The sequence below is a fragment of the Fusarium vanettenii genome (genome assembly GCF_000151355.1).
Source record: "Fusarium vanettenii 77-13-4 chromosome 2 genomic scaffold NECHAsca_18_chr2_1_0, whole genome shotgun sequence".
Taxonomy (NCBI): domain Eukaryota; kingdom Fungi; phylum Ascomycota; class Sordariomycetes; order Hypocreales; family Nectriaceae; genus Fusarium; species Fusarium vanettenii.
Window position 1 is genome coordinate 1,134,574 of NW_003315867.1, and position 16,145 is coordinate 1,150,718.

Genomic DNA, 16,145 nt, shown 5'->3' on the forward strand with positions numbered 1-16,145 from the left:
ACAGACAGGACTGATGCATAATCATGTGTTGGCCTGGTTTATGAATGGACGCAAATTGTAGATAGACTTAGAAGAACCTGTGGGCGGCCTATTGATCGAGCGAGTTGGGGGCACCTGTCGAGGCCCAGAGACATACTTGTGACGAAGGAAACGCCTATACACGAGGCAGAAGAAGCAATGAAATGAAGTCATGATTAATTGATTGTCATTCTGTTCGTGATCTCGTTAACACAATCGGTGTCGACTAACTATTCTAATCGTACAGACTTTTCCTTGGCATGGGACTGATTAGATGATATCTCCTCCACCAAATCCTCCACCGAAGCCACCACCGTATGGATTGTTTCCTCTACCTCCAGGGCCAGGGAATCTTGGGTTGCCACCGGGACCAGTGGGATCCCATCGCGCACCAGGTGGTGCTTGAGGATCGTAGCCGCCAGAGCCATCGCCTCCATAGCCACCAAAAAGAGGATCATCAAAGGTTGGATGCATGCCTGAACCGCCACCTGGGCGGGGTAGTCCTCCACCGATAAAAGACCCACGAAGAGGATCATGAGGGCCCAGACCAGGTGGGTTCAGATCATCGTGGCCGATGTTGTACGGCGAGCGTCCAGGCACGGCGAGAGGGTTGCGCCGGGGTCGGTTAACCTCATATTCGTCCTCAAAGCCCGGGGGCGGGAAGTCGGCGACAGGGCGGGGCTCCATGCGGGCCATCTCCGGGAGCGGGTTGGCTGGCGGAGGACGCACGTCCATATTCGGCGCGGGGTCGCCCCGGAACGGCCGGTTGGGGTCTCGGGCCTCTTGGGCGCGTCGCTCGGAGCGGGCGTTGGCTTCTGCCTCGGCTGTCTCGACGTAGCCTTCGCTCTGGAGTTTTGGGATGAGCTTTTGGACGATGTTTACTTTGAGATCGTGGAGGATGTCTGGAGAGTGTTAGTTGGTTCATGGCTTGGGGAAGATGGGAACATACCGACGATGGCCTGCTCAGAGACAAACACCCCACGAAGCTTCTCCGCAAGGTCACTCCGATCCTCCTCGCCGTCATTTACAGTAATACGCACAGGGAGACCACTAGACTGCACAACGTCTCTAACGCTGCGCTCAAAGCGGTAGATGTGCTCGTCCCCAACAGCCAAGCCCCGGATCTCGACCTTGCCGCCCATGCGATCGACGCGGACGACAAACTTCATAGAAGACTGCTTGTGAGTGTACACGAAGCTCAGGGAGCCAAAGCCCGAGTTCCATTGTTGTGGGAGTCGGGGGGCGAGGGACTCGCATTCAGCTTGAACTCTTGTGTTAGGGGTTGGCTTTGATAGGTTGGAGGAAGGAGGGCTTACGTAGTTTCTTGTCTTCGTCGAAGCCGTGGAGCTTGAAGCCGAGGGCGGCGAGGTATGCATGGATGAGAAGTGCAATAGCTTCATAGGACGATGCAAGATCAGAAGAATCATCTCCGGTAGGGTGTGTAGGCAAGGCCTCCGCCATGCCGGCCAGGATGGACCCGACGCTTAGTGGTTCGGCCATGGTTGGACGTCTGTGTGTATGTGTGTGCTTGGTTGGTTGAGTAGATCGCTGTTGGAAGTGGCTTGAGCGGTAGTGGTGGGACCTCGTTTAGTTGGTGGAGCTTTGCAGGTGTTTTATAATGTTTGGTTGAGAGAGGAGAAGCTTGGGATGGGCTGCGTCATGTGGTTCGCTGCCTCAGCCCTATATGTGGATCCTTCCCTTTGGGCTGTGTCGCGGGGCGGGCAGTGACGATGAGGTTTTTGATGGGGTGTTGGGCAATTGTTGCCTGGATTGGGCTTTCAAGGCAGCTACGTGACTTGATGTTGGGACCCAATGGATAGCAAGGGTTATTAATGCTTATGCCGAGAGTCGGGCCGCTTGTTGGTGAGTTTCTGCATCTTGGAGGTTTCATGGCCATCTGCGAGAGATCATGACCACCATCACGTGACATCGCGTTACACTCAACGCGTCCCATCACGTCTCCCCAAACCACCAACCATCATCATCACGAATCAAAATGTCGACGACAAATCCCGGCCAGTCGATCCCCTCCTCCCAAGCGGCCAATCTCCTCTCCTCCTTCACAACATTTCTCACCCTAACCCTCCACACCCTTCTATACCACCGAGCCCTCTACCCACCAGCAACCTTTCTCACCGCCCGTGCCCTCAACCTCCCCGTCCACCAATCCCGTCACCCAGGTCTCTGCACCTGGATAAACGACTCTGTAGCCGCAGTATCAGCCCAGCTAAGAAAAGGCACCGTCAGGCGTATAGCAATCACAATGCACGCCGCAAAATCGTTTGACGTGCTGGAGCGTTGGGTCTTTGACGTAGAGGCCTTTCCTGCTTGGGGTGACGCAGGGATGGAGGAGGAGCAAGAAGAGCAGGCATTTCTTGCTGCTGGTGTCGAGATGGAGGAGGATGATGAGAGTGTGAATTGGACGGATGTGAATGAGGCGTTGAGGGGGGCACTTCGTCGTGTTGCTCATGCGGCTGAGATGATGCCTCCTCTTCCAGCGGGGAGCACGTTTACACTTGCTGTTGAGTTGCGTGATGAGGCAGCTGCCCCTATAGGTGTAAGTATATTCTGCATATCATGTATACTGGCTGATTTTATTACAGCACCCACAACATTGGATCCCTTCTCAGCCCAATCTTCAACCGCCAACCGAGACGTCACTTAACCAGGGCTCTTCACTGAGGGGCCAAAACACAACACCGATACGTTCAGTACAAGCTGGTCCCCTATTCTTTGAATGCTGGATAGAGCAAAACGAAGCTTCTTCATGAAACTTCAAAAACCTCACAAGATACCCAAATATATCGTCATCATGACACTTCGTATTCTCTAGTCCTCTCGCATAACATGGCATCAAACCATTACCAGGTCCAGATCCCAGACCAGACCCGGCCCTGCTCGTTACTCCGCCAGTCCTAGAGCCCTCCGCATAATATACAGCCCTTCCGGCAAGACCTGACAAACTCCCCGCCTCGTAATCGCAAAGATCCTTTTCAAACGCCCAAACAGCCTCCAAGTTAGCCCCCCAGAGGACAGCATCGCCTACTCCGTCGTCCCCTTCAACGCTGCGCGTAGGCTCACCATCTCGCGCTTCAGTCGCGCGTTCTCCTTCTTCATTCGTGCCGTCTCCTCGCTCTGGTCTCGCAACCGTGCCATCAGGTCTTCCTTTTCCTCTTTGCCCTTGCCTTTGAGCGCCTTGACAATTTTGCCAAGCTCTCCGTTGAACTTTTCGTATAGTAATTCGTTCTCCGCTACTGCTTCCTTGTATAGTTGATCGATGGCCCGCACCTTGGCCTCGGCTGCCTTGACCGTGGTTTCCATGTCGTGCTGGATCGCATCGTGCTTCTCCTGTAGTTCCTGAACCGCCATGGGGATGCGGTCTTCAAGCTGTCTCACGGCAGCACCCAATCGTCGCATATCAACAGAGTGTGAGCCTGGGGGCCTTGTGCTATTAACGCGGGCCATCTCTTCTCCAATCTTGGATAGCTCTGACTTGAGAGATGCATCCACCTCATCGACCGCCTGCTTCTCAGTGTTGAGACGTTCTCGGAGCTTCTGCGGAGATTGTAGACGAAGTCTTTGTGTTCCTGGTCTTGATGGGCTGAAGCTCTGACGACGAGGTGGCGACTCAGATCCTGGAGGTGCTGATCGATATGGGCGCAATGTCGGGATGTTGGTTGATGATAGTGTCCTGGAATGTCTATGACCCTTTGTCGGCGATCTTGACTTGTTTGGCTCTTCCAGGGGTTCTGGTGGTGGACTCTGTGGGAAGGGATCTCCGAGGTTCTCCTTTTGCCTCGAAGGCCGCATCGTCTGAGACACACGGGGACTCATTGGTATTCTAGACGGAGTCGTCGCCTTGGGGCTCGCATTGACCTTCTCCGACGTCTCCTTTGCATCTTGTAGTGGCTGAGGCTCATCGTCGTCAAGTGTTGCCGCTGCCATGAGACTCTTGAGATCCGACAGTGAGCTGCGCCGCTTCTTTCTTGGCGATCGCGGTGGTGGCCGCTCAGTTTCTGGTTCTCCAATCGTCTCCAACGTTCGGTGTGAGCTGCCAGGTCTCTGCACTTCGTCAAACGCCCCTGCTATGGGCGGACGGTTATCCTTGGAGCCAGGTCTCCGCTGAAGTTTCTTGGGTAGTGTATTGTCATCGATGGACCTTGAACGGCCGAGCGATGCTTTGGATAGGCTGGCCGGTTCACCAGTGGCGGGGTTCCGGTGTTTGCTGAGCGTCCGCCAGACTGAAGACCGGTCATCCTTGCTATTCTGTCGTAACAGAGTGTCGAATCCAAACTTGCGCCGTAGTGATGATGTGTTGGAGACCAAAGAGGGTGTGTATGCCTTTCCACGGATTGCAGAATTGATCGACTCATATGCCGTGGTATCAAGATTGAAGCTGTGGTTCAAGCCGGGCTCCTCAAAGATGCGATCACAGTCCTCCACGAGGCGATCCAGCAGGTTGATGTAATTCGGTGCCGTCCCATCATACACAAGCAACTCGGCAAATGCAAGTGTCAGGGCACCCCTATCACCATCATTGCCGCACCCGTCCAGCAGATCGGCCAACAGCTTGATAAGGGCAGTGAAAGCGCGGCGGTTTTGTGGTGCCATGTCCCCAAACAAAAAGTTGACAAAGTCGGCAAAGTCTCCAGGGACTCTCTTGTTCACACGCGCCTGAAGGGTGTCAAGAGACTGCATCGACATGACTGGGCCCATTTGCTCAGACCAAGCGATGCGCAAGAACTTCTCAAAGGCCACAAATATGACTTCTGTGCTCAGATCTGACACCGAGTCGAAATCAAAGGGACTCTCGATGAGTTTGTTGTAGAAATCATTGACCGAGAGTTCATCAACCATGGAGCGGTTCAACAATGTGCGACCAACGATAAGACCCTTGCGGGATTGGAAAGCAGCGACATATCCTGTGAATGTTTGCTCCAACCGCACCAATGGGTTCTCGGGACGGTTTTCCTCTTGAGACACACTGTCCTTGCCCCCCTTTATGGAGCTCACCACAGATGCTTGGCTGTTGTTGCGGTGGATAGATGGCACCTGCTTGTGCTTGGACCCGATGCTTGCCGTATCAGAAACATGAGCAGAGCTGCCGGACCAAAAGCTGGAGAGAAGTTTGACTGGGGATGTACCCAAGAATGATCTCGTCTTCTCAGCCCTGGTCCAAAGAGAAAGCCCATGTAATGTTTTGGAGTAGTACGAAACGAGAGGCGCGGTTAGTTGCATGTTGGAGACACTGTGCTGTGTGCTCAATAGTTGGATGACTGGGATAAATTAGTGTACGTTCTCTTTGATTCACGTCAGTGAAAATACTTACTTCGTCGTGACATAGTGGGCAGGAAATCCTCCAGGAACACATCATCCTGGAACTGTCTCCCGTTCAATCCAACAGTGAGCATCGAGACTCGCTTCATGTCGTTGGTCGAAACGTTGACTACAATCTCGACGCCATAATGGCCCACTGGTGCTCCTTTAGTGCCCCTGTCATGGTCAACAACCACTCGGATCGGGGCAGGCTCCTTGCGGCCCTCGATCAGTTGGTCGGCACCCTCTTGGAAGATGGCTGCGTGTAGGCCTAGGTTGCTATCTGGCATACGCGCAGACCGAAGTGTCCATGTAGGATCTTCACGCTCCTTCTCCGAGAAGCGTGCCTCGACTCGGGCTTTGACCACATCCTCACCCCATTTGGCGGCCCTGGTCTCGTACAGCTCCTGCAGGAGGAAGCATCGTGACGTGACCTCACTGCTGATCTTATGCTCGCCAGGGTGAACTCCCCTCATCTCTGATGTTGAAGTCATCCAGAAAAGCGTCCCATCTGCTGCCTCGGTGAATTTGACCTCTGACAGTTCGTGCCAGCCTGTGAAGACGAATTCATAGGTTGCTGGACCGCCTGCTGCATTGGTCATGGAAATGAGCAAGCCAGCTGCTGATGGCTTTTCGATCTCGCGCAAAAGGTCACGACCAGTCATGGTACCACTCATCTTCTTGAGAATGACCACACAATCTGAGAAGAGGAGGAAGACACCAGACTTGTCTGACTGGTTCATCATGGGCTGGAAGGGAGGTGCCAACTCGACAAAATCGGCCGCCACAATGAGGCGCCCCTGGGGCTCAAGATCCGCTGGCCAGGCTTCAACCATATTTCGAAGTCGACTGGCAACATGCGGCTTATCCGGTAGGGGTTCGTCCATGGAGCAGATGTTTGTGATGATGTCTCGCGCCTTTAGCATGGGTTGCAGAGCAGGATGTGTTATGGGAATGCATCCAACGATCTGGTCTATCAGCAAGCTGTATCGGGGTAGTCGTTGTACAGGCTCGATCAGGATAGAGCGAATCGTCTGCTCACCAGCCTGAGCAACCCGTTGCTTGAAGCTCGACTGCTGGTCGAGAAAAGAGTTGAGCAGCGAGGGAAAGTGCTGGCTGGCCTTGATATAATCCTGGTAGCACTCGGTAAACCTGGGAAACCATTCCAGAAACAACCTCGCAACCGCCAGGGCACCACTGGGGTCCCTTGTGCGGCCAAGCCTCGAACCCGTGAAGCTTGTGCCAGGTGTCTCCATATCCCGTGTGGCCTCCTCTTCTGTTTCGTCCATGATTCGCCGCATCTCCTCCATGAAAGCTGAATTGACCTGCAGAATTCCATCCGCCGATTTTGGAAATAATCTCTCCAGTTCTTCTTCGGAGGGGCTGAGACTACCAGGAGGCCGTGCCGCGGCGCTCTCTCGGAAGTCAGCAGCGACATGTCTGACCAACTCCCTCACCTTGGCAACATAGCGCTCTTCTGTGTGTACCAACTCGGCCAGCTTCATGCGCAATTCCACCTTTTGGTCCTTGGAGAAGGATTTGCTGCGGTTCAGTGCAGATGGCTTGGAGGGTGCCCTCCGCAAACGACTAGTCGGCAGAAAGACAGGGTCTCCAAACAACTTCACCAGAGGAGTGTATCCACCGTATTGCCGCAGAGTTGGGTCGAGAATGTCGTCTTCATCATCGGGAACGTCTTCGAGATCGTCGGGCTGGAGTGGAACGATAGCTCCGGGCGGGAGCACGAGGTCGAGGTCGAGGTTGCTGATGTGTTGGGTCTGTAGGGCATCCTGTAGGGTTTCAATGATGTCGGCTGTGTGGTCACTCGCGACCATATCCTTGACAATATCGGCGGCATGTTGCTCGCTGAACAGAGCGGGTGCGCTGCCCGGACGCCGGCCCCTCGTGGGGTAGAGGTTCTTTAGATATGCCTTGACGCATTCCGGCAACTCGGTGAAGTACTTGAACAGGCCAAAAGCGAGGGCACGGTAGACCTCGTCGCCCTGAAACTCGCGGGGCAGGAAGTGGACGACGCTATAGAATGCCGAGTTGGGCGAGATGGTGATGCGAGGAAAACAGTGAAAGCCGGCCGGTGTAAAGACATGGACTTGGACACGGGAGCTGTTGAGGGTATAGTTGGCGGTGGTCGAGGGGCCGTGGAAGATGAGGACAGGGAGATGGCCTAGCAAGGGGTCGACGGCTTGATAAAGAGTGACATGATCAGGCGAGAGGGCCAGATCGTCGGTAACGCGAACCATGGCGACGGCAACGGCGGCGTCTTGTCGTCACAATGGGTCGGGAGTTAGGCGACCCTCGCTCGAAGGGTGCGTGTGTGTTGACGTTGACGGGCGGTCTCGAGGTCGGGCCGCAGGAGGGATTGAATTCGAGTCGGAACAAGAGCAGCCGAAGCGAGAGAGTAAAAGGAAAGGAAGGAAAGAGAAGAGAGCGCAAACGAAAACGAGACCTCGCCTCCTCGTCACGCACACGCACGCTCGTCAGAATCAGACTCGAGCATGGGGTTGGGTTTTGTGTGGTTCGTTCGTGGGGAGGAAGAGCGAGGCCGGGGATCAACAGATGAGTAAAGTAAAGGCTGAGGGGAGCGGAAAGCGGGCGGAGGAGAGTGGGCCGGGGCCTTGTCTTGTGTCGCATCCAGAGTAAACATTGATGCGTCACACAGATTAATGTTGCGTTGCACTCACTCAAACCATCAACAAATACACGTGATGGAGAATTAAATGTAAATAAAGGATAGAGAGGTTTTTCTTGTTTTCGGCCGAGACAAATGGTTTTAACCTGCACTCATTCTGATACAATTTCGAGACTTGAAGCAACCTCCCTCCGTTGGCCCAGACGACAAGGAAGGGAATCTTACATCCCCACCTCCACTGAAAGCAAGCAACAAACAATGGATTCAGTGGGCGGTCAGAAATTTTGATGGGGTCTGGTCCCTGCGCGGGCGGCGTCGGTCGTCAGCGGGAACTCCCTTCCCTTCCAGCGCCTGACGAGGGCTGAATCTTAGGTTGGTGCGTCGTCCCCCCGCCCGCTCCCAGCCCCGGCACTAAAATTCCATCCATGCCACGCCCTGCATCCATCTTATCTCGACGCGTTCAGTTTATTCATGCATTGGACATCACGCGTTCAGCCACTTTATTCTCATCAATGACTGAAACCTGATTTTATAATTATGCATGATGTTTAAAAATGAGCATCATGTGCTTCCTTTGCAATCTATGTTCTGGGACTCTTGGTAGCTTTGAAGACATCACGGATAGACTATCACAGATACCAAGGGTTAATACTATTATGCCGAGTTTTATATCAGTCTCGTGAAAGATGATCATAGAAACTAACACATATGGCTAGCAAGAAAGATGATGGAGAGTGCATGTACACAAACGTAGGTACTGACTGAGACGCATCTAGATGGCTCTCTGATTTACCATTAAGGCCATATCGACAAGTCAGAATGGAAGAGAATCATGCCAATGCTGAGACATGGTGAAAAATGCATCATGAAACAAATTCATCAACAACACTTTGTTTCTTGCTCGTTGTTATCCCATCCATGTTCACTGTCCCTCACACTATGATCTCCCCTTACCCACCACGTTGCTAATAATAGCCCCTCACTCTTGGCGAGCTTCGCGCTTTCACGTGGAACGAACCCCACGTCGCGTCTGCCGACGTCACTTCAACTCCAAAATCCACCATCTCAAGTATAACACTCAGCTCTAGAGCTCTAGCTCACATCAAACTCTCCTTGTACACAAGGCTGTCCAAAAAACACATCACCATGTCTAGCCAATCTCGTGGGATCACCATTCAACACACACCCTCGGAGACAAACTACCGTCTCATCGAGCTACCCCCAGAGCTCCAGTCCCTCCTCGAATCCGACTCTGCTCCCGTGTAAGTAGACCTACAAACTTCTCACTTCATCTGCCGTTCCCAATAATCTATGCTAATGCTTTCAAGCCTGACACTGGAATCATCCGACACTTCTGCTCTTCTCAAAACCCCCTCCAAGACATATGCTCTGCGCCAAAAGAACACATCCAATGCCTTCATGCTTCTCTCCCCCACACCTTCGACCCCAGAGAACCCAGAGCAGGGCATTTCTATAGTATCCACCATTCGAGAAACTGTAGAGCTGGAAGTAGTTCCAGATAAATCCGCCGGAACTTCAGGCGGAGCGACCAAGAGCCTAGGGGGGGCCAAGGGAAAGTGGCATGAACGATTTGGGAGAAACAGGTAGCAGACGGCTAACTTGAGACCTGTACGATGGCATTCACGAGAGATTGGAGATAGCATGGCGTTGGGGTCAAAAAGTGATTAACTAGCAAAACTCTTACATGCGCATCGCCGGCGCCCTTTTCCCGAAATCAACCTGTCCACACCTTTTGTCCATTTTCTGTGATGGGGACAAATGAAGGCATCTGAAAGAAGTGAACTTGTTACTGCACCTCTAACGCCGTTTCCCTGGCGTGCGAATCCCTTCCGATGACTGAATGTGCCACGCTGCCTCTGTGCACCTTGAGCTTGAGAGAGCGTAAACGAGCGATATGAGAAAACAAGACGAAGAAAGAAAGGAAAAAGAAAGAAGAAGAAAAAAACCCTTTCATGTCTAAGATAAACCGAGATTTATCAACGACAACAGGAATTCAGTGTTGACTTCTTACTGGGGATCCTGTCCCATGTTGAAGTTGAGAAGGGGGGGCATGTTGCTCATAGCCTTGACCGTTCTTTTCAGCTTGTCCCAGAGTCCCTGCGAGAGGTTTCTCTGGTTGTGTTACTGCTGCTGGTCATCCTTCTCCACGGCGGCCTCCTTTCTGGCACGGTCAATTGCGTTGACTTGTTCCGCGCTTAGGAACTTTGAGCTCTCTCCGACAGAGAAGCTGGCACTGCAATCCTCTGTGGAAATGCAACGGAGTTCGTACTTGGACTGAGCAATCTGGCTGTCGGCATTGGTGGCGCAGCACTTGGGGCAAAACAGCTGAACACAACTCGTCAGACGCGGGTGATGGAGGCCAAAGGGACTGCGACTTACATGGGGTTGATCTCCATTACAATGGATAAGCTGGATCATGGGGTACTCGGTGAAGCATCCCTCGCACTCGGAAGCTTGGCCGCTTGCCATGGCTTGTTGAAGGCCAATGGCGTCTCGGCGCCGCATACGAAGAAAAGATAGTCTCAGACTCTGCTGGTTTCTCAAGAGCCTGCACAAGGCCAATTCTGTGATTAGGTGGCCCTCAGTACGATCTTGGGTCGACCCCAAAGTGACAAAAATGTTGTCATCCTCGTACCGCTTGTCTAGTGGGGAGGGGTACCGCTTAGATGTCCATGGCAGTGGTGCGCCATGAAACACAGTCTTGGCAGCAATCTCTAGGGTTGCCATGTAGGATGGGTAGAGGTGGTTCTTGTTGTTGGACATAATCTCCATAATGCTCTTCATGGGGACATAGGGAAAATCCCCGGCGATCATCTTCACCCTGGGTCGGAAGTTAGCTCCTAGATCAAGCAGAGGATAGGAAGTACTTGCGTCAGGTCAAATCCCGGGGTACTAGGGTTCTCAGCAGGCCGACGAGGGTCAGTAAATATACGTTGCTTCTCCTTCCACCCTTCCATCCCGACGTCTGTCGGTCCATTATCCTTGAGTATGAGGCTGATCTCAGTTGGCTCTTTAGGGTAGGGATACCCCAAGTTCTGTCGCTCGAGAATGTGGCCGATGATCTTCTCGGCATCGTGGCCCAGATGGCCAGCGATCGAAGAGACAAATCTCCAGTCGATGTCATGGAACCGGCCGACGACCTGCTCCATGCAAGCTCGTTTCTGTTCAGGTTCTCTGTTTTCCATCGTTGCTGATCTCTGGTTAGTTTTCTCGAAGAGGTGCTAGATGCCTTGAGGCACGATATGAGAAGAGCGATGATTGCTTACCGATTGGTTCAAACCTCGAGAGCGTTGATCAAGCGTGTTTGCGGATGAAGGGGAGATGGGTTTTGGTGGTGATGGAAGATAAACAAGCAGTGTTGGTGTGCGATATCGAGCGGAGGCTCTCTCAGCGACGGATGTTTAGGTAGAAACGTGGATGGTTCGGAGGGAGTTTTCTTCCAGTGCAGTGGGAGGTGGCAGAAGAGTGGTAGGTGGTAGGGTTCGGTGGGTTCAGAAGGGGATAGAATTTTGAAGCTCAGGGCAGAAGACCTAACAGTGTTCGACAAGATGAGCAGTGTTGGTTGCCCCGTGGATGGTTAGCTGGCAGTGCCAGCGGCCGGCAGAGGGAACAGCGTATCCTGAGTGGGAGTGCCCTGAAATCAAATATGGAGAAATGTCAGGGCGAGAATTAGCGGAAGGAGAATAGGAAAATAAGGGCCATTTCGGGCTATTAGAGAACAATATGGTTGATCCTCGTATCATGATAGACCTGAGTGAGGCGTACAATGACGCCCCTGGATCGATCGTGGGCGTGTCTTGCATGATAACGAGGGACTTTGTTGCACTTGATCCTCACAGGGGCTTTCTATACATATTCAGGAGCAAGAGTTGATCTATAACACTGTATTTCATCTCCAGACAGATCTCTTTAACGTAGATGCATCCGAGTGCGAAAAGCAACTCGTTGATACCCAGGAGAAAGGGGTGCAAAAAGGATGGTAGGCTGTCGGGACAGATACGAAAGAAGAACACCAAGCAGGAGGGGCTTCTTTTAAAATTTATCACGGTAGTGATTGTGGCGATGGTGATGTTCATTTGTTCTTGGTGTTGAGGCGTAGCAGTATACAACAGTTCTCCCATCTCTCCCCCGAGATGTCGGTCGATACAGGTAGGACCCCTATTTCGTTCTATCCATCTTCTCCATCCATCTTCGATCCACTTTGCACTTTTGGCACGGTAGGTACTCGTCGAATCGGTCGCTTTCGGAGGTCAAGAGAAGGCTGCTTCATGCCCGATCGATAGGGCTCGGTATGGGGGATCGATTCAGGGGTAAATCGACAGTGGGAAAAAGAATCAAAATCAAGGAATTTCCTGCACCAGAAAAATGCCAGAATAGCGCACAGTCAGTACAGAAGATCAGCCTTATGGGGATGGGAAGGGTGAAAGGTGGTGGTGGTCTGTCAATGCCGCTGGAAATGCCCCGCGGTCAAAGCCCACAACACACCCGCGCCGGGAGCCAGGCGCACTGTTTTCAGGGCCAAACGGGGCCTCAGTCACCATTCTGTCAATCTTGGATCGACCATTGATTCATTCAGCAGATGTCGACAACTCGAGAATTGGTATGAGATTCGTGGGGTAGATTGTGGATGGAATATGGAGGCGCCTCTAAACTCCAGCTTCTGGTATCATCATAAGAAGTGTGACGAGCAACACGCCCATAATTATCGACTCTAACATCAGGTAGTCTAGTAAAAATGTCGCCGATGGCAGCAGCAAGAAAAATCGCCCAAAGGAGGCGTGGTTGAGTAGTGTGCGGCAGCCCACCCTGAACATGACCAAAACACCTTTCTAATACCCTAAGCAGATCTATTCATCGTCCTCAGATTCAGCATACGAATCTGCGACTTCGTCATCATCGACCTCGTCCTCGCCCTCTTCATTATACGAAACTACATTACGCCCACTCCGCGTCGACCGTCGAGTTGCCGGCCCAGAAGAGACCTGCTTCTTCTCAACCTGTTTCCTTGGCCGCCCCCGAGACCTCCGGACTGGTTGAGGCGGCTCAGATTCTGCCTCAGATTCTACCTCGGCCTCTGACTGAGACCGTGGAGCTTCAGGCTCTTGAGGTTCAGGAGATTCCTTCTCAGCAGGCTCTGAATCAACAGGTTCTGGCTCAGCATCGACTTGCACCGGCCCATCAACCTCCATCACCAACCCACCATCCTCCTCATCATCTTCATCCACAGCAGGAAAGAAAGCAGAGGTATGATGCGCTGGCTCCTCGACCTCTTCCTCTTCCTCTTCATAACCTTCTGGCAGGAAGCCACCAGCCATTTCTTCATCATGAACGTGGGGTTGCTTCCTCGTGCTTGTTGCATCCCTAGCATGCCCAAACACTGAGACTTGGTCGTCGATCTCTCCGTACTCTTGTCGAATCCTCTCCGCAATACGCATCCCCATGAGAAATCTACGCCATTGGGACAATGCTGCCTTTCTCCGCTTCTCATCTTCCTTTCGTACGCGTTCCGCTTCGTCTTTCTCGAGCTCTACCATAACCGTTTCGAGATGCTCTTCGGCAATGACGACGCCTTGGATGACGGGGACAGCCATTCGGTTCCCAAATTCAAAGTCAACAACTGCCTCAGCGTAGTCGATCTGAAGTCTTTTGCAAACACGCATTGCGCCGCGGTAAGGTACGTGTGCTGCCCCCTGTGGACACATGTGCTCAGCAAACAAGTCGATGTTCCTGATTCCCTATTAGTACAAGTACCCCTGAAAAGAAAAGTAGAAAAATCATACCCATATTCGTTCTTGGGAATAATGCCGTCCTTTATTGGCGGCGGAATGATCCAGTCGGTTTGTTCGCGGCTGTAGAGTCCTTGTAGAACCTTTTCTCCTGTGGCAGCCTCCGCCTCCATGATTTCGCGGCGACGATTGGTGGTTGCCGCGCGGTATGGTACTCTCTTGAGAGGCTGTTCTCCAGCAATTGGCGCCCTGCCCTGCTTGTGCCATGTCTCGGCGCTCTTCACATTCAGGACGTCGCTGCGAAGAAAGACATCTTCGTCTTCGACCTTGCCGCCCTTGCCCTTGCTCTTGAAGATCTTGACTGGCTTAGCCCCAGCTTTGAGAGCCTCCTCGCGTTTTAAATGTCGTGCAAGGACAAATTCCTTGGACTGCTTGTAGTATTGCAGTGTCTCCTTGCCCTCCTTGACTTCCTTCTTCTCTGGCTTAGCGATCTTCAGGTCTGCGGCGTCTTCCATCTCGTCGACTTCTGTGATTGGGTGTCTCTTGGTACCGCGACGGTATCCAGATATTGCAGTCTTGAACCAGTCAAACTTTTCGTATCGCTTCACCTTTCCGTGGCGGTTGTAAATCGGGACCTTCTCTGGCGCCATTCTCACCCCCTTGGTACGCCCTGGAAGTACATTCCGCTTGAGGTATCTGACGGTAACATCCTTGGCTGTTCCATCTTGGGAGTATCCAATGATGTATGCCATGATCTGGCGAGCCTTGTCGGCTTTGGCTCCACGGGGCTCCAGCGACTCGATGAGGCCCCTGCTTGTGGCGACAATGTTCCTGGCTATAGCATCAACGGGCAGGTATGTGTTAGTGACAGGGGAGAGGACTTCTGTCCAGTAGTGAGGATAGTCCATATCTCGGTCATACTGTTTCGTAGGAACAGGTATATTTCGGGGTGTGGTTTCCAGCTCAACCACTGATTCGTCGTCGGTGTCCTTGTACTCAAGCTCCAGCTCATCAGAATCACTCACGATTTCTGTTTTGGACTTTGTCTTTCTGGCCGGTTTCTTTGCTTGCTTGCTTGTCGCTTTCGTAGTTGGCTTCGTCTCGCTCGCATCCTTTGCTCCTTTCTTCTTGCTTGCTTTCGACTTCTTCTGACCCAATTTGTCGTCCTTCTCAGGCTCGGCATCTTCAAGCTTATTCCAGCCAAACCCAAGAGTAGGGAGGTTCGCAACCATTCGTGCTTCCAATCCCAATCCCCTGAGGAGGGCAGTGAAAAGCTGAGCTCCAACGTCTCGGCTTCCCGTACAAGCTCGAGCGCATTCCCGAAAACCCTCCAGGTCTTCTATCTTCTCTCCAAACTGCTCGGGATCATGAGGCTCAGCCTTGTGAGCCTTGGTAAGCCGGTCCAACCGCTCAAGAGACATGTATCCCCATTTCCTCAGGCCTGGTGCTGATACACGGAATCTCTGCCTCCACCAAGATGTCAGTACCCGCATAAGTCGAAAGAGAGGATCTCCATGGCTCATGTCGACGGCCCCTTCTTCAAGTTTCTGTGCCTCAGCACCCCAATGTCGTGACTGTCTTTCTTGAGCTTTCTTGCCCTTTTCTTTTGTTTTGGGAGTTTCCTTGGTCATCTTCTTGGGAGGTGGCTTCTCAAGACCGCTGTTGCGCCTCCATCGGTCCACCTCATCCCATAACTTGGGTGGGAGATGAGAAATCATAGTAGCCTGGACTTCAGGGTCGCAGAGCCAAGAGTTCCGGATGGCGTTGTGCCATAGCAGTAATAAGACATGGACGCAATGCGTAGCATGTCGGACCTTTCTCTCTCGTTTTGATGGTCCCTTCTTGTCAAAGGCATTCGTCAGTGAGATCCGAGTATCTCTAGTAAGAGTCAACTCCAAATCGCCAGATGGAACTGGAGCATCTGGCGCCGGTGCAGCTGGTGCCTCGACATCCTCGAACTCGATGTCCTCATCTGTGGAGTCCTCCTCGTCTTTGTCTTCCGGATCCTTCGGTGGAACTACATCCTCGAATTCATCATCCGAAAGTGACGTCAAAGAGCTTTCATCATCATCGCTACCATTATCTGCAAAACCGTGCAGAACCGAGTTCGAATTCTTTGACGAAAGAGGTGTCGAAGTCGCATCTAGGTCGTCATATAGGGTTGCTTTGCGCCGAGATGAGCCATCCTTGCTTCTTGCCGATTTTGATGGTCTCGACTCTCCCGAAGGCGATGACTCGCGCAATCTCTTGCGCGGTACAACAGGAGGCATCCTATCTTTGAGATGTGAGTGGTTGCATTATTTGGCGTTTAGTGACAAAGAAAGCCAGGTACTGAGTACATCCGTCATAGATCGTGTCGCGAGATGGCACGAAACCACGTGACTTGATTAGGGGAATCCCATTACTAAAGCACAACGGCG

The 16,145-nt window shown here is 52.5% G+C and overlaps 6 protein-coding genes across 6 annotated transcripts; 2 read left to right on the forward strand and 4 right to left on the reverse strand.

Annotated features, from left to right (window-relative positions):
* Positions 1 to 288: 288 nt before the first annotated feature.
* NECHADRAFT_90823 (uncharacterized protein) lies at positions 289 to 1,518 on the reverse strand (the record flags this gene model as incomplete). The annotated part of the gene is made up of 3 exons (XM_003046416.1): positions 289 to 920; positions 968 to 1,279; positions 1,335 to 1,518. The coding sequence occupies 3 exons, from the start codon at positions 1,516 to 1,518 to the stop codon at positions 289 to 291; spliced, it is 1,128 nt and encodes a 375-aa protein (XP_003046462.1).
* Positions 1,519 to 2,014: 496 nt separating this feature from the next.
* Positions 2,015 to 2,683, forward strand: NECHADRAFT_32917 (uncharacterized protein; the record flags this gene model as incomplete). Its single annotated transcript, XM_003045849.1, has 1 exon — positions 2,015 to 2,683. One exon carries the CDS (start codon positions 2,015 to 2,017, stop codon positions 2,681 to 2,683), a length of 669 nt encoding a protein of 222 aa, XP_003045895.1.
* Positions 2,684 to 3,060: 377 nt separating this feature from the next.
* NECHADRAFT_76203 (uncharacterized protein) lies at positions 3,061 to 7,589 on the reverse strand (the record flags this gene model as incomplete). The annotated part of the gene is made up of 2 exons (XM_003046417.1): positions 3,061 to 5,294; positions 5,348 to 7,589. 2 exons carry the CDS (start codon positions 7,587 to 7,589, stop codon positions 3,061 to 3,063), a joined length of 4,476 nt encoding a protein of 1,491 aa, XP_003046463.1.
* Positions 7,590 to 9,124: 1,535 nt separating this feature from the next.
* On the forward strand, positions 9,125 to 9,586 carry NECHADRAFT_76204 (uncharacterized protein; the record flags this gene model as incomplete). The annotated part of the gene is made up of 2 exons (XM_003045850.1): positions 9,125 to 9,240; positions 9,307 to 9,586. 2 exons carry the CDS (start codon positions 9,125 to 9,127, stop codon positions 9,584 to 9,586), a joined length of 396 nt encoding a protein of 131 aa, XP_003045896.1.
* A 534-nt stretch (positions 9,587 to 10,120) lies between these two features.
* NECHADRAFT_76205 (uncharacterized protein) lies at positions 10,121 to 11,184 on the reverse strand (the record flags this gene model as incomplete). The annotated part of the gene is made up of 3 exons (XM_003046418.1): positions 10,121 to 10,324; positions 10,379 to 10,839; positions 10,932 to 11,184. 3 exons carry the CDS (start codon positions 11,182 to 11,184, stop codon positions 10,121 to 10,123), a joined length of 918 nt encoding a protein of 305 aa, XP_003046464.1.
* Positions 11,185 to 12,846: 1,662 nt separating this feature from the next.
* Positions 12,847 to 15,995, reverse strand: NECHADRAFT_32496 (uncharacterized protein; the record flags this gene model as incomplete). The annotated part of the gene is made up of 3 exons (XM_003046419.1): positions 12,847 to 13,077; positions 13,171 to 13,726; positions 13,780 to 15,995. The coding sequence occupies 3 exons, from the start codon at positions 15,993 to 15,995 to the stop codon at positions 12,847 to 12,849; spliced, it is 3,003 nt and encodes a 1,000-aa protein (XP_003046465.1).
* Between the last annotated feature and the right edge of the window lie 150 nt (positions 15,996 to 16,145).